This window comes from Ambystoma mexicanum, chromosome 2q, assembly GCF_040938575.1.
Source record: "Ambystoma mexicanum isolate Mex_15411 chromosome 2q, UKY_AmexF1_1, whole genome shotgun sequence".
Classification (NCBI taxonomy): domain Eukaryota; kingdom Metazoa; phylum Chordata; class Amphibia; order Caudata; family Ambystomatidae; genus Ambystoma; species Ambystoma mexicanum.
Window position 1 is genome coordinate 1,000,714,371 of NC_090924.1, and position 20,876 is coordinate 1,000,735,246.

General features: G+C 48.6%; 1 protein-coding gene across 2 annotated transcripts in view; it reads left to right on the plus strand.

Annotated features, from left to right (window-relative positions):
* Nucleotides 1-676: 676 nt before the first annotated feature.
* Nucleotides 677-20,876, plus strand: part of NPY (neuropeptide Y) — a 217,981-nt gene continuing 197,781 nt past the window's right edge. For both annotated transcript variants that reach the window (XM_069648318.1, XM_069648319.1), the window contains exons 1-2: nt 677-823; nt 3,603-3,799. In XM_069648318.1, coding sequence (XP_069504419.1) covers nt 3,603-3,799 — 197 coding nt within the window. In that variant the 5' untranslated portion in view covers nt 677-823. The remainder of the gene's footprint in view (nt 824-3,602; nt 3,800-20,876) is intronic.

The window sequence follows — 20,876 nt, forward strand, 5'->3', positions numbered from 1 at the left end:
ACAGGTCGTGATATTTGTTCCAAACTCCCTCAATTTCGACTCTCGGGGCCTGATTTACGCAAGCCGTTTTCAATGGGGAAAACCCCGTTTGAAAAACGATTTTATATCAGTCCCTCTGCGTCACGTTATCGCAGCTCACGGTTTCCCTATGTTGGCATGATAAGCTGCCTACGCAGGCGTCCGCAGATCATCGTAAACCAAATCAGTTCTTGGAGGAAGAGAATAAACCCGTTTCACGCTTTCCTTAAAACAACGTGCAATACTCGTCTATCTGCTATAAACAGACAATTGTTCTAGATGCATTTTCCACAGAAATGTTTTGGCGCGCACTAAAAGCACTGCGCACTTATTCTGCGCTCGCGGGCATTAAAAATAACCGCCCTGCTCCAGTGATTCAACGCGGCGGGAGCCGTGCGTCACCACCGCGCGGATCCAACTTCTCGAAGTTCACCAAAGTAGCTGCGCTGGGCCCCAGCGGGGAGCAGCAGCCCCGTGGGTCGCGGAGAGGGTCACGGGACGCCGTCCTCGCCCCTGAGGGGAGAGACGGCTTCAGTGGGTGACGCGGTCCCCTCGGTGCGAAGAAAAGAGGGGGTGTGGGAGGCTCGAGGAGGGGAGTGATGCGCAGCGCAGCGCCCGCGGCCCGCCCCTCCCTGCGCAGGAAAGGAGGAAAGCCTATAAGAAGCCGAGCGTGGCAGCGAGCCGAGACAGAGCGGAGACAGCGCGGAGAGCCGGCTGAGGAGGCGTGCACCATTGAGAGCATCGCAGCCAGAGAGGGAGCGCACTGGAGAAGCAGCGCCGCCGCGTACAGACAGGCACTAGTGATGTGAGTATGCGCGCAGGCACTCCTCGCAGGCACTGCACGACTCTCTGGCGTTGCGCATCCCATCATGCATTGCAGACCTGACAACTCTCCCAATTCACGTGTAGTTATTTACCCGTGTTTATAAGCGCGGATTTGTTCTCGCCGTCTCATCCGCTTTCTCCCTGACCCGAAGTAACGTTTCCTATAGCTTTCACATACCTCTGTTGGGCGCTGCAGCCTTTTCTGGAATCTTCTACATCGTAAAACATATAATGCAAAGATCTCAAAACTCCGCAGAGGGAACAGCCCCTTAGCAAACTCCGTTACTCTCCGTTGAGACGGAACTTCGCACGTAATACTCCTTTCAGGCTCAACAGGTGGCGAGCAAGTTATAGTGAGAGAGGTGCAAATGTCGGTGATGCTCAGTTGTATTGGGCTGGAACACTTCCCATACTTGGTCTCACCAAGTCAATGTAGTTTCCTAAACAGAAAGGCCTGATTCATGGAAGTGTTTTACAATGGCGCAATCCCATAGGAAAACGTACCATGAATCAGACCTCATCTTTCTAAATTCGTTGAAATGGTTGAAAGCAGCCTACTGTACATCTGCGGTTCCTGATCATTTTGGCTTCCTCAGTAAGACTGTAGATGGGGAACTAGGCAGGTGGGGGGTGGGGCTGTGGTTTATATGACTATAGTAGGTGCCCTCATCTGGCAACCTGTGCTGGTATTACAGAAACTTTGCACTAGTGGAAGTGTAAATAGCATTAGGGCAACATTTGTGTTTGTACACAAAATGTTTCCTTTCAGTGCATTTTTGCACCATTGCAACGCATTCCCTTATCCTTTTCCCACGTGCAAAAATGCATTGAAAGAATGCTTTTTTGCACTAGGTCACTTTTGCACTAGTGCTAATTACACTTACAGCAGCGCAAAAGACCAGCCCTGATCTGTGCCCGATAGCAGAAACAACCGCGACGCACACTCCGCACCCCAACCCTGTGTGTGCCTTCCATTTTATTGTGCAACACTTGCTTTTCCTCACGTGATGTAGTTTCATTTTTAGTTGTCAATGTGATGATTGCAAGTTGTTGGTGCAAAGTGCTCATTTGGTAATACTTTAGGAGAAGACCTCTCACCGTACAATACTTGTACAACTCGAACTCCCAGCATGTGCCATTTCAGGGTTAAGTAGCTGTTAGGGACCTGCTTTTTTATGTGCATCTCCCAAGTGTAGTGTTTTATTTGTATTATGTTTTCCCACCACGAATGCAAGATTAAAGCAGAAGTACTAAAAGCAAAATGACAGGACTCTCCGAGTTCCTCTGGGACAGTTAAGAACTCTGCCAAATTGAGCTTTCCATGAAGGTGGATACACATTTTGGAGGGTCTCCGCAGGACAATAATCATATTTTCAAATGAGAAAATGGAAAATGAGGATGTGAGTCTCTAAGCGAGTGTTCCTTTTGTCTTGCATTGAGGACTTGGCCCACACCGGTTGACCCCAAGTGACCAATGGCCTGCCCGCATATCTAGAAGGGCTACTGTTTCCATTGGCATGCTCAGTTTCTGAGGTTTACTCTTCAGGTTACGCAGGAAGACACGGCTGATGGTCAGTTTATTGTATGGAGCTCAAGCTTTAAAGATGGCTTCCGTGTCTCGTCCTTTGGCGAACTTCATTTCTCATTAAATGGAATGAATCTTAATGTCTTTCTCTCACCGCACAATGCTTGCGTCTCAAGTCAGTAAACACGGCATTTATTTAAAGCTTTATTTTGTCAGCGTACTTGCAACAACTCTTTTAATCAAAGCAGCAGAATCAAATACCCATTGAAAAACACAGCGTGCTTACACGGTGGTCACGTAAGACATGTATGTGAAGCCAATAGGACGGCATTGCTTCATGTGCCACATTGGAGACACTTGTTGTATTCCTTATATTCCACATTAACATACACAATCTGCTTCACCGAATAATCTGAGGACAACATTCATAAAATGTTACTTTGCTACTACTCTGTGTTAGCAAAGCTTTGCAATGTGTGTGAGTTTTATTGTGTTCACTGCCCTTTCCGGCCACATTCATTCCTTTAATGCAATACGTTTTTACAAAAGTGTTTTTTTTTTTAATTTATTTATTTGATAATGTATAGAGCTCAAATTAAGGCCCAAAGGCATCTGTGCACTAAAAGGACGCATTGCAGCAACCAATATTTCACACTCCTACTTGAGGGAGGGGGGGGCGGAACGAAGTTGAAACAGATGGGTTTTCAGCACTCTTCTAAAAGGGCGATACTCAGCAAGTGTTGTCAGAGATAACGGGAGAGCATTCCACAAGCTCGGGGCCAGGACTGAGAAAGAGCGACCACCTAATCAATTTCACTGTTATTTGGGGATCTTGAGAAACGGGTGGGACACAGAGCACCATTGTCTAGCTGGGCAATACTGCTCTAATTTCGCTTTTAGGTATTGCACAGCCCGATGGACGACACAAAGAATCTTAAATTCAATCCGGGCAGCCACTGGCAACCAGTGCAAACCATGCAGGAGTGCTAGTGAGGGGGTCAGACGAGGCAGCTTGACAGTGTGGGCGAACATTTCTGACATAATTGACTAATGCTATTTGTTTTGCTTCACTCCGGGATGTCGTTATTGCCATCCAAATGCCTCTTCAATGCTGCATGATAACGTATTCCTTAAAGCGGTGGAGGCCACCGCTTCCCCATCTATTGCCTGTTGTTGTTATAAATGTGATTTTCACAGTAACTTGACTGGCCTTCCCTGTGTGTGTGCTTCACAGATGCAGATGCAAGGGGGCAGCATGAGGGTGTGGCTGTCGGTGCTAACCTTTGCCCTGTCTTTGCTGATCTGCTTGGGCACGCTGGCAGATGCCTATCCATCCAAACCCAACAGCCCTGGCGAAGACGCGCCTGCGGAGGACATGGCCAAATACTACTCGGCACTGAGGCACTACATCAATCTCATCACACGACAGAGGTAGGGTTACACGTAAGGTTACGCAGGCGGGAGAAGCTTGTGTGAAAGTCAAAAACTCTTTCCTGGCTGCTAGAGTTCCACAGAACACACGATGATTCAGAAATTATTCCTAGCCCAATGTGACGCATTCAAGTGACTTGCTAACATAGCTTCTCAAAAGATGAGCATGTGCAGTAATACAGATTGCAATGTGTCAATTGGAGATGCAGTCCATGTGTGTCATTTTTCTAGATCAATTTAAAACAAATAGGAGTCAAAATGTGTTACACACCCTGACACTTCTTCAGGGCTCAGATTATATCTTTTCCTCCTGATATGTTTGTAACTCTGTTTCTGACATGTCCAGTAACTACTTCACCCACCTTTAACCATCTCTGAAAGCAATTTTTTCAAAATGTGTGTATGGGGGTGGGGAAAGTCAGTACAACATTAAGCAGACAGAAATATCTGAAGAAGGGTCTAGTGCCATTCCGAAAATCTTGAAGAACAGACATATTTACTACATTTTAATACCCGAGGTTCGCAGAGTAAATGAAGGGTCTTCCACTTTTTCTTTCGCGCACGAATCAAAAACAAATGCCTTTCTTGGACACTCTCTTTGACAAATCGGACATTTGACTGGATGAATAACGTTCCCTACAATCAAAATAGAGCAAGAACCCAGGTGGTATCAGGAAAAGCCATGTTTGTTTAAAACCGAGTGTCCTGCTATTAAATTCACTCTGTGAACATGCTATGCTGCCGTCGAAGGCTGTCTGCATCCATAACTCAGCTGACTCTCAAAACGAACACTTGCTAAGCCAGTAAGTGATTGAAAACGTTCACAAAAATCGAGTGTCTATTTTTGTCTTCCTTTTTGTAGTCTGTGCTGTCTCAGTAGATGCTTTAAAATAATCTTCCAAAGCCATATTTGTTTGGCAGCACTAAAGGGAGGTGGGACTTCTGTTATAACGTGCAAGAAGCATCATGTGCCAGTGGAGGCTAGAGCAAAAGTCACTACCTAGGAGGCAGTCGATGAAATGTCCACTAGGCTGTCGTACCGGGATTGGCATTTTTTTTGGGATCTGCAATACCAGCAGGAATGTCTTTTTAGTCGCAGTCCCACACCACATCTGCTAGGAAAATAGTGTCCGCCTTTTGGCTTACTGCACAAAAACCCAGACTCATTTAAAAGTGGAAAAGGTCGCTTTAATGTGACAGGCCAAAGCTTACAATCAGAACGCTTAACTGGCTCCATGGCCTAACAAACTAAATAGCTATTTGAACAATCAATTAAATAACTTAAACATTTCCCATTTTCCCCCAACAGTTAAATAATTAAATAACCCATTCCTCCCTAATGATCCCTTGGATCCTACCGTATCCTTGCCCCTTTTCCAGGCGTCCCGCTTTCTCCCCAGGGGCCATGCCCCTCCAGGCTCAATACCTGATCCCCCGGGGTGACCTGCTTGTGCAAACAGCGCCACCCCCTCCTTTCCCGTGTCATTCCCCCATTGTGCTTCCCTCCCCCCACATCAAAAGGGGCCATGCCCCCGGCACCCCGACCAACTTTGACCCCCTGAAACTCCCCTCTACACCAAACTCCTCTTACCTGTGACCTGCAGCCAGCCTGACCTGCCACATCAGCAACAATATTACACACACCTTTCCCGATGCCCTGACCTGTCACACCAAACTACCATCCCTACCCTCTTAGCAGACCCCTAAACCATAAACCCCCCTCCTCCCCCTCATAATCCTCTGACAAACGTCCCCCCCCATTACATAACTAACTTCCCTAAACAAAAATGAAGGGGTGGGAGGGCGGGACAATCGCCAAGTCCTAACCGTCGCCTGCCTCCCGAACCTTCCCTGATCCCTTAAATACCCCGGGCGGGGCGCTCTACACCCCCACGGCCACTCGCTGGCCATGTGCAGCGCCAAAATACTCCCCGGGGGGAAACGCTTCGCGTTCCCCCCGGGGCCCCCCTTTTGGCTTACTGCACAAAAACCCAGACTCATTTAAAAGTGGAAAAGGTCGCTTTAATGTGACAGGCCAAAGCTTACAATCAGAACGCTTAACTGGCTCCATGGCCTAACAAACTAAATAGCTATTTGAACAATCAATTAAATAACTTAAACATTTCCCATTTTCCCCCAACAGTTAAATAATTAAATAACCCATTCCTCCCTAATGATCCCTTGGATCCTACCGTATCCTTGCCCCTTTTCCAGGCGTCCCGCTTTCTCCCCAGGGGCCATGCCCCTCCAGGCTCAATACCTGATCCCCCGGGGTGACCTGCTTGTGCAAACAGCGCCACCCCCTCCTTTCCCGTGTCATTCCCCCATTGTGCTTCCCTCCCCCCACATCAAAAGGGGCCATGCCCCCGGCACCAGAAAAACCCTCCCCCGAGGAGTTCTTTCTGCCCCAAAACCCCCCCAACTTTTCTACCTCAAACTTATTACCCATTCTCCCAGCCAAGCACCCCAGTCCACCCGGTAGTGATTATTCCCATACACGGACAAGTGTACCCCCACCTCTCTAAAGATAAGGAGACCCTCATATGTTATTTCCTTATGGTCCATGACCTGCACTGCCACCGAGGCACAAAATGTTACCCTTTCTCTGTTTATCCCCTTCCTGGCCCATTCTATTGCTCCCCCCTTTTCACTCCCCTCCACACTCATCGCGGCAACAGCTTAGTCCATCCCACCACTGCTCGAGGCCACATTTCCCGCACCCACACTAAGTCCCTCTTCATTTTCCTTAGCAGAGCCAACCCCGTATCTCTCACCAGGTCATTCTCCCCTGCATGCATAATCACCACCTCTGGAACCCCAAGCATCCCTCAACCCTGCCAATATAGGAAGCAGGTGATCCCACCGCAGGCCCCCCAACCCGTGCCGTCTCACCACCACTTCCTTGTAACTGCACCCCTGTTACCTTCCAAACCCCTTTTCCCCCACTTCTTTCCCCAGCCCACTTAACAATTGAATGGCCAACAAATCAAAACTTGCGCCAACTCCCCTTCCTTTCGCGCAGCATCTGAAAAAGAAAATACAAAATCACTGACAAGTCAAAATATTTCAACAACAGTTGGCCCGCAAAAACCTAACCACCTTTTCAGCATCCCCATCATCAAACTCCCTGCCGTACCCCTTGTATTTCCCAGCCTCCAACGACCCAATCTTTTCACCTTGGCTTCTGAAAAAACCCAGCCCGGTACCCTCAGATGCTGCGCCCATCCTAAAGTAATGAGTCCCAAAAACCTATTCCTTTTCACCCACTGCCACCAACTCCTTCCGCAATACCCCTAGCACCTGAAACTGGGCATAAGACCTTGCTCCCACGACCCAGCCGAACCCAAGAGTCCCTTCCCTCCTTATCCTACTTAGCCTTTTAATCTTGATGTCTAAACCTACTTCTGTAATTTGAACATCTTCCCATTGCAGTCCCCCTACCCCCCTTTTCCCCCGACCAACTCAAAAACCCTGAAAGCCCCCAAACAATACCCACGTAAAACACGTCGCAAACCGCTCCCCTACAAGCAATAAACCATTTGCTCCACTTGTTGTGCCCAGTTTATTCCTTTACATTCCTGCATTGTCCCCCCGCACCCATTGTCCCCCCTGCACCGGGGGCCCACGTGCACCCCCGTCCATGCAGGCCCTTCCATATAACCCTTCAAGCTCCTCGCATCCCTTACCACCTTTTTCCCACCTGCACCAGGGGCACTAATGCACCCCCGTCCATGCAGGCCCCCTTTCTTCCTTACTCCTCTCCACCGCTGCACCAGGGGCCAAACCTGCGCCCGCGTCCATGCAGTCCCTTCCATATAACTCTTCAAGCTCCTCGCATCCATTACCTCCGTCCATGCAGCCTGAAGCCTACTCACCTTGTCGTGCGGCAAGCGTGAGGGCTTCCCCACCGTCGACCCTGCCCTCCCAACGACAGCTACCTCTCCCTTAACAATTTCCACCGTTACCTCCCCCCTGGGCCCTCCCCTACCTACGCATCTTCCTCCTCACCTTTCTCCTGCCCCCTTTAATTTGCTCCCAACAAACCTTTCATCAAACCTTGTGCCCCCCACCTCCTTTACGATAAACTGAGCCCGACCTACCAGCACACCCCGATTTACCTGGAATGCGGACCTCCCCCCCCCCCTTTCTTGCCCCGCTCCTCGCCCTGACCCACTGTCCCCTGCCTGAAAACAATCTGTAACCGGATGCCGACCCGCACACCTGCTGCACTCGTGTTTAAATTTGCACATCCACCTCGTGCAGTTTTCTTTATTGAACGCCCAACATGCTGTTGAGGGTTGTCCTCCGCCTCCTCCCCCCGCCCCCTCATGGGCGGGGCGACCAAGAAAGGGCCGGTAAGGCACAGGCAGCCCACTTGCTGTGTGTAATGTCGGGGCAGGCCTCGTTGGCGCCATCCATTGCAGCCAAAGATCCATGTCTATCTCCCCCCAGACCACCTGACTATCCTCCGCCATTCTCGCTCTGAATTCCTCATCATAGCGTACCCAGGCAAAACCCCCAAAACTCGTGAAAGCCTTCCTAATTACGTCCATATATTTAAGCAGGGCCACGCAACGCTCCGGAAATTTTTCACAGTACACACTGGCATAAATAATAAACTCCGACGTCCAATTCTCAATAGTCACCGGGACCCTTGGGCGTGACGCCAGTTCCCTCTCTTCCTCCTTAGACCCCTCCTTTGCTCTCACTTCCCTATGGAGCAATTTAAAGACATCCACAAATTCCCCTGCCTGAATCTTCTCCCTGGTCGCTGCCATCAAGTGCGCCCCCAATGGTTTTGTTATCCCCATGTATGGCCATTTTTTCTCTTTTCTTTTCACTTCACACTCCTTATTCTTTCCAGCTTGAACTTCGAGCACCAATGGCTCCACCAGTTTGTCCGTTTGGACCTCCACTGAGCAAATGTTCTTTCCAACCCCTTCAGCTCCAAACGCCTGCACCCCTACTTCCTTCAACACACCTTGTAGACCACCCCGGTCATCCCCCAACCCCCTATTTGTGACCCCTCTCTGCCATGCAGATGACCATTCTCTTTCCCTCTCACCTCTTTCCACGCCTGCCATCTGCGGCCTGGCCTCCACACCGCTGCTCCTCCTCTCCATTCTCAGAGGGCTCCTGCTGCGGGGACAAAACATGTCAGCACAATCGCCCAGCCAATAATTTCCTCGACCCGTTTCGCCCCGACCCCCTTCTACTTCCCTTTCCCCGTCCCACCTTGAACTTCTTCTCTCCTCCGCCCTTCCCCTTTCCGCCCTGTAATCCTCAAATTCCCATTGCCCCCCATATTCATCCCAACCAACTTCATCACCCCTTAAATACCATTGAGGATGCGGGCTCCTGCCCGAGATTATTTGCAGATCTTCCTCCGAGCCCGGGGCGTCCGCCCCGCCACTCCCCTGACGTCTTCTCGGCGGGGCTGTGGGAACCTCTGCCTGGTCCTCCTCTCTTGGGCGAGGCGTTCCGACCTCCACCCTGACATCCTCGTTGCTAGGGGCCGTGCTGTGCCCTCTAGGCTCTCCTTGCGTTGACTGATGAGGGGCCGTACCAAAACCCTCAACCTCCATCTGCACAGCGGGGGCTGCGCAGCGCCCTCCGCCCCCACTCCTCCTATCCGGGGGGGCCGTTCCGCGCCCCACCCTACCCTCCTCAATTGACGGGGACCTCTCCCTCCTTCTCCCACCCGCACTCTTCTGCAGGTATGTTCCCCCTCTTCCTCTCTGCCCTGCCACACCCACCTGCCCTCCACCCCTGCCCCCACTGTTGTTCCCTCGGTCTCTACCCTCACGAGAACTCCCCTCTACCCTGGAGCTATCATACCCTTCCTCCCTTTCTGGCTGACCCCCTGAACTCATTAAACCCCCATCTGCCCTCCTGTCTATCTCCCTCCTCATCTTCTTGCCCCTAGATTCCCAAATCTCCCATTTTCCTGCCGTAGGGGTGCAAGCTACCACCGCCGCCAATGCACCGTCTGCCGCCGCTCTGCGCTGCGGCCGGCCCCCACCGCTCCCTTCCTCTCCCGTAACTTCCCCTACCGCACTTTCCAATTGGGCTTTAGTTGCCCTGCTAATGATTTCCAGGGCCTTCTTCAGGGCCCCGGCATCCACCAGCCCCTTCTTGCTCGCCCCCCGGCCTGTCATTGTGCACACTAAAATGTGTGTGCCCAGCAGATATCGCCCTTTAAAAATTCCCCTAAACACCCTAATGCCCCCGAGCCGAGACCTACCCGTGAACTAGCCCTTTTGGCCCTGAAAAACCTCAAACCTGAAAGGAGCTAAACGCCCCCAAAAAACCCCAATAAACACACCCCACAATAAGTCTCCCTACTAGTGCCAATTAATAAAGGCAACAAATTTTAAACTAACCTACCTAAACTGGAAAAAAAAATTTTTATTTTTTTTTATTTTGTCCTTCCTAGCTGCTAAATTGAAAGTTATGAATTATAATTTTTTTTTTTTTTTTATATACCTCCCTAACTACCCCTAATTACTTTACCCTCTCCCTCCCCACCACCCAATCCAGGAGCAGGAGTCCTGAACGTCCAGGAGCCTGGCCTAGTTAGCACTTGCTAACAGGCCCACACTGCCACCTGTCTGTGTCCCGGGCGCACCGCACTACAGCAAGCCCAAACGGGACACGGCTCCTTTAACACGCCGCCCAGCCCCCTATGCGAGCGAGCGCTTCTTAACACGCCCTCGCACACGGACCTGACGCTCACAGGCGGCGAGGAAGTAGTACCAAGGCGCCCCGCGGACAACGCTGCTGAGCCCAGACACTCCGCTCCTCCCTCGGCCCCAACGCCCACACGGACCGCGGTTTGGAAAGGAAGTAAACCTTTCTCTAACCAAATAAAACGGCGCCCCCACGCCCCCCCCCCGATCGCGCACTACCGCTTCAACGACGCGGAAGCAGGAGAAAACGGAAAGACGAGGGGTGTCTTATTTACGGCACCCCTCCTACCCTGTTAATCAACCGAACTTTTTTTTTTTTTTTTACATACCTAACCTCCCTCCGCTACTCAACTCCCTATCTCACCTGCACTAAACCGCCACTAGGCCCAGGGGACACAGGGAAGGCTCGGGAACAGGCAACGGGACCTGTACAATCGCCAAGTCCTAACCGTCGCCTGCCTCCCGAACCTTCCCTGATCCCTTAAATACCCCGGGCGGGGCGCTCTACACCCCCACGGCCACTCGCTGGCCGTGTGCAGCGCCAAAATACTCCCCGGGGGGAAACGCTTCGCGTTCCCCCCGGGGCCCCCCTTTTCTGTGGTATACACCTGACAGCCCATGAATGTGATTAAGAATCTTCAAAAGTAAACTCATGGTAGATTTATGTTATTTTATTTTGTATTTATTTGTGATTTTTTTTTTTATGTGTCCAACCACCAAATAGGGCCCTCTTAAATGTGCAGAGGAAAAAGAAAGGCAATGATAGGGAGGTGGGGGATGGGCAATGGGGAAGCTTAGAGGGATGGCACGACTGGGGTACAATAGCCACCGAAAATACAATATTCAAGCAAGCATGCCCTGTTCTATGTGATATACTGTGTCGTTCAGGTCTTTATCATGAATCCCTGGGTCTTTTAACACCTGCTACAGCCCACAGGATGGGATATTGTTGCTAGTAACACCCAAGATCCAACTATAACATGTTAACAGTTTGTTTAAAGGAGAAAAAAAATGAACCAGTACAAGTGCGTAGACCATTGTCAACTAAAATGTTAAAGGAACAAAAATAGCTGCCATGTTATTGGAAGGCCAGACTTCGAGCAGCAACTCTATTCGATTTCCATGGCATATTGGGGCCGTCTGCGGCGAGATGGCGGGCAGCCAGCAACTGGTTGAGACGTTGGGGGAGAGCGGCGCAACCACAAGGTAAGAAGGTGAGGTGGCCTGGGCTGTCCTGGTAACGGCCGAGAGGTAGAGGAGGCAACAGGGTAGTCTGAGGATGAGAATACCCTGGTTTACAGCGCAACAATGAACATGTAACTCAGGCTTGCTTCAGTAGATACGGTCTGCATTCCCAGCTTCCTGATTGGCCAGCCTGATCCTCCAAGGTGCTAATATACACTCCAAGCTTGTTATGACACCAGATTGGGTGAATTAAGCACATTGGAGCCAGGTTACAAATCTCCCTCCTTCTGCTGGGATTGGTCAACTCTCCCTGGCCAGTCTCTTCTGCCTTTCCCCAGCTGGGCATGTGTGTGGGAGAGAAAATTCAAGAAAGGGGCTAAACCCCGCCCAAGCTTCCTTGATGTTTATAATTCTTATTTACAATCTGGCTCTGGTTACAAGTATAGCATACAGCAATGCGACCATCATCCTCATAGTGCAGTCTTTTATCACACGCTGACATACATGGACCATTCGCATTGGGTCCCTCGCCAAACATTTCATGGATCAATGGGTGATGTGACTCATGCAGGCTCATACATTGAAGGGCAATTTACCAAAAGTTATTTAGTGCATAAAAAGGAAGCTCTGGAGAAGACTAGAGGAGGGAGCACTGAATCAATACAGCAAATAAATTACTTTTGGAAACAGCAACATCAAACATTTGGCAGTTTTGGCTTGATTGGTTAGCTATTAGATAGGAATTTCCAAGGCACTGACATCATATGGTCAAGGACTCGCACCATTCACCAGCTGCTGCCAGTTTATGGACAGGTATTACCATAATGGCAGTATCTGGCCAATGCCTACTCAAAAGCCAAGACTATTTTGGCTTTGTCAATGCTTGTTTTTCATCACCGGAGAACACATTCATTAAGTGCATTATCACACCGTGAGCTGTTTGAAGAATATCATGTATTTGAAGGAGCCCCTATGATACAAAATGGCTCACAATCATCCAAGTGGTTGACAAGATGCGTAGAAGAGACCGCAAATGTATTACATTTGTAGCCCAGATTTCGCGACGGCTGTCCCAGAAACTGATCCTAAATCAATAAATAGCTTTGAGGAAAAGTGAAGCTTCCACACTGGGATGTCTCCGCTAAGCAGGATTCTAGCGTATTTGCATGTTATCCTGTTATTGCAGGAACACAGCCATGGCTTTGTCTTCGCTGCATATCATTTCTGTTAATCACGAGAAAGACCGCCCGCGCGCTACTCAACCGAACCAGTACTGTGATTTTCGATAGGAATAACACACCTGTTTTGCAAAATTCCATCTTTTCAGTAGAATATAGACATCTTTTTATTCATAACTGAATAGGGAAATTCCTTGGTTTTGTCTCATGAAATACCTACTCAAGCCCTAATTCTCTATTGGTAACCATTGTCTATTGTTCTCTACGGAATGCTGCAGTGATGTGTAGCATTGCCCACCACACTTAGGAACATTTGCTAGATAACATGCTAGGATACACTGCACGAGACCAACTAGGAGCCTCTGGAACACGGAGGGGTGGGGAAGTGGGACACGTGAAATCCAGGACACGTTACTACTGACATAGCCTACCTTAACCAAATCTAAATTGTGGCATTCCTGTGTGACGTCAGGACCCTATACACATGCACATTGCTATATTTAATAAACAAAAAAACACCAACTAATAGCGCCAGATTTACAAACACAATGACACACCGAGTTGTGGTTTATTTGCATATTGCTTCGTTTGTAACAATGATTTTAAACAAATGTTTCTTTCCAGCAAGTATTTTTTTTGTTTTTAATCAAAACAGCACACAAATGTCACAGCTCTAAGCCATCATTACACATTAGGGATTGAAATGGGCAACGTACAGTTGTTCTCTCCTGCTCCGTGTGAATACAAAAGCTTAAAACTAGATGGCGTGCACACGTCTAGTCAAGTCCCAACAAAGCCCCCTTACTGTTGATAATGGCCTGCAAATTCACAGGGCAGCTGACTAATATCCTTTTCATTTCAAACGCTTAAGATCGCAATTCATCTCTGCTGGTTTACCCATTTAACCCTGGTTTAGGGAGTTGAGTAAAGAGAGCACAGTGAGCTCTGCTGTCTGCACCCTCAACTCAGCAAAGTTTGGGGAAAACATCCGGTTCTATCCCTCCACTCTCGAGAGTGAGAGGGGTGGGTTCCCCATGTCCCCTCTGCTTCCTGCACCCCTCGGACCAATCTTAGGTGAAAGGTTTGCTTGACAGACATTGGGCCAGATGTATGTGAACGAGACAACAAGAGCGTGCATTAAATAGTTTCAATCAGCCATACTAAACATCAGAATTCACATTAAGTATCTAAACTATGTGTAGGCCTTCTTTCTCTTCAAGTTTTGGTGGTAATTCTACAGTTTTTCTGTAGAATGACTGCCAAGCGCGATGACTGTTACTGCCACTCAGTCTGGTGAGTTTACCCCCAGATTCCGAGAGACAGCATGGCTGGGTTAATCCCCCTTTTTGGATGCCTCCATGGAGTTATTGGCAGAATTACCATTGGCCGTAGTTTTTGCACACAGTAAGTCTGCCGCTTTTGAGCGTGAATGTGGGGGATTCGCCTCCTGCACTCTAGAACTGTGCTGGGGGTAAATCCTCCACTTCAAAGCCAACCCCAGGCCTGGTTTTGAGTTTAGCGTTAGTGGTACAACAGCTGCCATTTTAGAATACTGAAAGCTTTACCACTCAGTCAAATTCCTACATCATTACCAAAACTAGTGTTTTGCCTGCTTTTGTGTGGAGATGACTCTACTACAAAACATTATTGCATGTGGTAATTACCAAATGCACTCACAGAAAATCTCCATGGAGTCCTTAGCGCATGCATTAGTGGTATAACTTTTTGCAGTATTTCCAGAGAAGAGATCACATCCTATTGAGTTTGGTGCTGCAGGGAAAGGGGCCGTCATTCCATTACCACCTTCAAACGGTGGTAACAACATTTTCCCACCATTCTTTACTGCACCACCAATCTTGGAATGACGCAATCTCATAATAAACAATATATAAAGAAAGTGTTAAGACCACAAAATCATACAATAACAAAGTACACAAAACAGCCGATCATGAGTCACGTCGCCATACCCCCTTGCTTCAGCCCCAGAGCTTCAGAGTTATTTCAGTTCCAAAAAAAGTACCACACATTTGATAAGCCTGCTTATCCCATTTTGGTAACGTGGACGGAATGGCAGGCTTATCTCCGAACGGTCATGGATCGTTGGTTAGTTGCAACACAATGAAAATACAATTATTACCCAGTGATAAAATGGACTATCCAGTCAAGCTTGTATACAAATTTCTCCTTTATTATTATCACAACAGACAGTTTTTGCACACTACAAAATACAACCCACCCTGTAAATGAATGCAGAGGACAGACAGTGTTAAAGAAGAGAAAGGGATGCACTCTGGATACTGACAGGAGGGTAGTCGGTATAGTAATTAAACGCAGTATTTTAAGGAAGCTTGGTTTCAACACAAAGGGAGCAACGGGTCATAACATGTCACTAGGGGCCTTTCAGAGAAGGACCAGGGGGACAGAACCACAACGTACCTTGTGTCGTAGGCGTTCTTGATGCTCAACAGGGTCGAGTCAGTTTCAGGGTGCTTTGCAGCTTCTGCGACAGAGTTCCAGATGGAAGATAGCTGTGGGTGTCAGGCAGCAGGCAGTTTGGCGAGTGAAGCTGGATGGACGGCTGCAGGCTGGCCTACACGCAGCTCAGCAATCGTCTCAGCGCTGGTCAGCATTTCTGAAGCACTGGCCAAAGCATCTCAGACGGCTTTATCGACTGTGGCATAACAACAATCAGCAGTGCAGTCCGTTGCAGCTCAAGGGGTGCAATTGGCTTGAACATGTCCTTTAAGGCAGAAGTTGGTAGGTGCTTGTCGATGCACTCCTCCTAGAATCTTCACTGGGCTTGTGTCGTCCTTTAATTCAGATGGCCCAAAGCTGAGGAGAGTGTTGCAGGCAACTGCCTTGTCCTTGGTTTGGTTCAGACACTCTCTGGCACTTGCCACCTAGGAAGCTTGCTGCCGAGCCTCGCAGAGACCGCTGTGTGTTGGCTTGGTACCGGTTCTGGAGCTCCTTGAGGCTACTCTGAATTCAGTATCTTCCTCTATTCCCTCAGAGATGTTTAGGGGTGGGATCTTGCTTCCATCTTGGCCTTCCTTCACGGGTGGAAGATGAAAGGCAGACTGTACCTTTAGCCAGGGTCCAATGATGAGTTTTCTTGCTACTCCCTGTGAAGTCTTCAGATCTGCCAAAAGAGGGGTACAGCCCTCTTTTAAAGCCAAATGGACCACAGGGATTAGTGTAGGCTAAGCCTACCTTAATGAACCAATACTGGGTCCCCACCAACAATCTCCGGTATGTGTGAGGTCATAACCAGAATGCTTTGCAACAGAAAAGGTAAAGGGGTGAAAACATGTAATGCTAAGTCCCACCCATATTCCTGTCTGTTGAGGATCAAAGGGTCCCTCATGTGAATGGAGCTCTCTGTGGTTCCTGATTAAAGTGGAAGGTCTACTTTGAAGTTGCAGTGAGACCAGATGTTCTGGCTTCGTCAATCCACCTTCTGAATGGGGTCTCCCTGCGGGGATGACTACTGTAAACACGCAGCACCAGATATGACATTCCACTGTCAGTACCGAGGGCGGGAGCTGGCATCAGCTTGACACAGTGCATATGAGAGGGTGTTGTGGGTTTCCTGTCTCCTTTGTTAGCCTCTGCAGCCAGACCCTGTGTGGGCCTGTTTGAATTAAACTCATTGGTATGTGAATGCTGTCACCAGCTATAGGGCTCAACAAAAGTACAGGGCAGATCCATGGATCCTTTGTTAGTTAATACGGCTGGCCATGGCAAGGGGAAGATGTGGCACTCCCCCTTCTGAGATGGCATGGTGTACTCCTTCCTGGCTGTCATATCCCAACTAAATATGACGGGGGACTGCACCTGGAGACGGTGTCCACCCAGAGTACAGAAGTCTATGCATATGTTGTGTGGTGAGCATATGAAAATGTGTGCGGATTAGCACCACACATTTTCAAGACGTTCATATGCCATCATTAAATTTAATTTAAAATGTCAAAAAAGCACAGGCGAGTGCACACCCTCAGTGCAGATGGTCGAATTCCTCACAGTTTGGTTTCTGGCCCAACTCTCAAAATTTCTTTTTTCCCTGTATAATTAATTGCCTTCATTAGTTCAGGAATTTCTGAAATGTCTTTGTAAGTTTGTTAAAAAGTTTAAGGGGAACACAACAAGCCCTTTGTTAAATTAAGCATATCTAAAAAATGCAACCAAACATATTACACCTTTACACAGACCACAATCATATGACTAGATCACATGCTGTCATTTTAGCCTTCCAACACACGCATGACTGCAAACCATCCGACCTGTTTATCTTTCAATGTGGGCAGTGCATCGGTGCACAGAAAACGCCCCTGCCATATCCATGCACGGTATTGGCAGGTGCCGTCTACATGTTCCTTTCTTCAGTCTACTCGGCTCCTAGTTCAAATCCCGTGAATTCATTAGATTCCATCATATTATGCGGGATGTCTTTGAGTCTTCCAATATATATATATATATACAGTAGAATCCCTAGAAAGATCAGATCAAGTAGAATGGATTTGCTGAAACCCACCAAGTGCTGCGTGTCAAGCACAGATTTGAACAGCCCTTTAAGATGCAAATATCTACAATTCTTTAAAGCTAGGCGGCCACACTGGGCCGTATCACTGTATATGAGAGTACTCCACCCATGTCATGAACGGGGCCTTTGATCTGTCACCAAATATATTTTTTGTCCACAAGTGCTCCTTTGCAATATCTTGCTGAAAACGCTTTGTTTTGAACCGCACTGCACTAGGGAGTGGGGCTATATGCATGGGTGCAGAGCAAAATAAATAAATGGATGTTAACAACACTACACCCTGTTATACTACGCCTGGCCATACAAAGTTATGAGGTGTGTATGTCAACATTAAAATGATTTCCTTGTATATACTTTGTGTCCTTTACACAACATTTACACTCTTATATCCAACTGGATAGCTGATGGGTTAAGAGTTCACCTCTGACATAATACAGGCCAAACCTGCACTTCACGAGTTTGAATCCTAGCAGGGCCGACTCAAAGTTTTGGGAAAAATAATAACTTCCGCAGACATTAGAAGAGGGAAGAATCCGGCACGAAGCACTGTATGACAAACCGTGATATTATTATTATTATTAGAATTCTCCCAATGGCCCTCGTCCTGGCTTCCACAGTGCATAGATGTCATTGTACTTTGGCATCCAGTGAGTTCTGTCCTGATCTGTCGTGTACGCTATTCCAAGGATTGAGCGGTCCACATACATCTGACAATAGCTTCGGTCCTGACGAGCTCCTTCTCATTGCCTTCAAATCTGCTCTTAAACTCCGTCTCCTCCCCCCTGAAAATGTAAACATCCAAAATCTGCGCAAGATCCCACCGCTGCAACTGTCTCCTCTTCTCTGCTCTAATTAGTGGAAAGGCTTCCATATCCTATATATGCCATAACCCCTGTAAATACTTGTGCATGTGATGTGCGTTAACCAGGTCTTTTTCCTTCACTTGATCCAGTAGACGCCCCATCACAACCCCCTCACAATAAGTGGCATCCATCTTGGCGCTTGCTGACCAGAACCTGCCTAGGCATTGCTCTGTGCCTGGCTGCTGTTTTGTTCTCTCTTCGGTTGAAAGTGCTCTCCTTCTTTCGTTTTAATACAAATCCACTTCTGTGCAACTATTGAGCCCTAACAGAGCTCCCGCAATGTACATCTACCACGACATGCACCATGCGCTGAACACCGCGGTACTTGGTGGGTTTGGTTTACAAAGCATTCAGTAACGCTTTTGTAAATCAGGCCCCAAGTACCAAGGCCACCCACAGAGCTCTCCCAAAATACCTCTAACCCGATGCACAGAGTGCGTGCCCACGCTCCGTGGAAGCACCTGTGATTTCCGCTAAATTCCCTGCCGCCCCCCCCCCCCTCCCCCGATTTGTATTTTTCACTTTTATACAAGTCCCGAGACATCGTTGGCGGTATTTTGGGTGCAGTCAGGTATAACAGTATTGAGGTACTAACCAGACACTCGACTTGCAAAGCTATTCTTGTTTGCAGGGCGCGCAGCTGGAAAATAACCATCAGTCCTAGCCTGCAGCATGCACACCTGCTTCAGAACGGAACTATACACAGAGCACGCGTCATGCACCCCCGTAATGACCTACAGCACTTCCGCCGTGAATGCGAGGTACACTTATATTTGAGTACTCCATAGAGCTCTCGCGATGCTGATCTTTCCTGACTCGCAGTGCGCAGGTATCCGAGCGCGGAGAAGTTGGAAGCGCCCTGCAAGATGTGTTATCCTTCAAACATTTCAATGAGGAGCAGGAGCCCGACCCCCTTCTGAGGTGATGGGTATGGTGAGGAAGGCACCTGCTGCAGACATCTGAGGAACATCAGCACTGAGACAGTAAATGGGCAGTGGGGGTGGGCCGAAGGGAACTCTGGGGGTGCCCTAGCAGACCACCGCTTAGAACCATACTCTAGGAACATAGGACCTTTTTATAATGGGTTTTTGATAGACCCAGCTGCAGCACTTGTTTATTTTGTGTATGCATATTACAGTTAGGGGCGAAGACCTCGCTGCAACACAGACCGCTCAGCTCAAGATGCGGACTTATTGAATCAGTCTCTCCTGCTCAAAAAACTTCTCCGTATGGGTGGAACATTATTTTCTTTCGCTGTCACAGCGAGAGTCCACAAGGGAGACCCAATCAAAAAGGATGTCAATAACCCAGGCACTTCTCATACTAGTTAATGAGGAAATTACCAGTATATTAAGGGAGCAACAGCCGAGCTAGCACTGCTTTTTCCCAATGGCAGAGGACCGACCCCCATCCAGGGATGGACTGGGAACCAAAAGAGGCCCTGGAAATGTAAACTTTCAGAAAATGGCACTGCTGTCGGACAGATGATATGGACCTCATTCAGATGGCGTGTGGTCCTGTGCCAAGGAGATCCGCTCCATGTGAGGTAACGTGATTGCCGATTCCAGCACTCCCCCTCACTGCCAGCCATTCTCTAATTGCCTGCAGTCTACCACAAGTGCTATAAACAGGGGCACCGCGGGGCCGCACTATCACTCTTTACACACTTCAAACGGATGGGCCTTCTCTGAAAGGTACCGAAATGTCACCCTCATTTGTTCGTGCCTGCAGGCCCTGCGACTTTGGGTACACAGAAAATGAGGGCAACATTTACTGCGCCCAAGCACAGCGGGGGTGTCCCCTGCTCTACTTGGGCGCCGTAACGGGAGTCGGGGGTTGCGGGGGTGTCCCCCGATTACCATTGTGGTAAGGGGGGGACAAGAAAGAAAAAAAAATGAAAGCACCCTGCGGCATCAGCTCTAACCCACGTTAGTGGGTGGAACTGACGCCGAAGGGATAGCAGGGTGTAAGCGCCACATACAGAAGTGTGCCGCCGTAAAGGTAAGTGGGGTGGGGGTTGGGAAGGGAAATGGGGGTCCGGGGGATGCGGGCACAGTGATCTATCTGATCACTGCGCCACGCCGTAATTGGCATCAACATTTTCGACTGTGCAATTACGGGCGATGCAATGATCACATAGATTCGTTTTGTATACTGTTCTTTCATCGACAGTCCTTTTTTCAATGTTTTTTATGAAACTTTTTTTGGAAAAAACTCATCAGAAAATATAGGGGGCAAGTGCATATAGGGTGTAGGGGAGGTCTGGGATACATACAATAGGGGAGGGGTTTGTGGGGGAACCCCCCAAAAATAAAAAAGTAGATGAGTTTTAAAAAAAAACATCAAAAAAAGTCAGTCGATGAAAGAACATAGAACCCTCTGTTGGTAGGTCTGTGAGATCTTCATCCAAGAACCCAGCCTGTGCATGTCACAGATGGCCTCAAGAACACATTCCCACACTCATAGATGGTTCAGGGGTTTTTAAGGTTTCTGAAAAGGAGCTCAGTAAGGGCCGTCCTTCTCTCACTTGTCTCCTGTTTGCTTTTCCCTCCCTAGCCCAGGTGTGCCTAAAACTTAAGGATTTCACTAGAGATTGGTAACCTCTACTGACCTCAAGGCAAA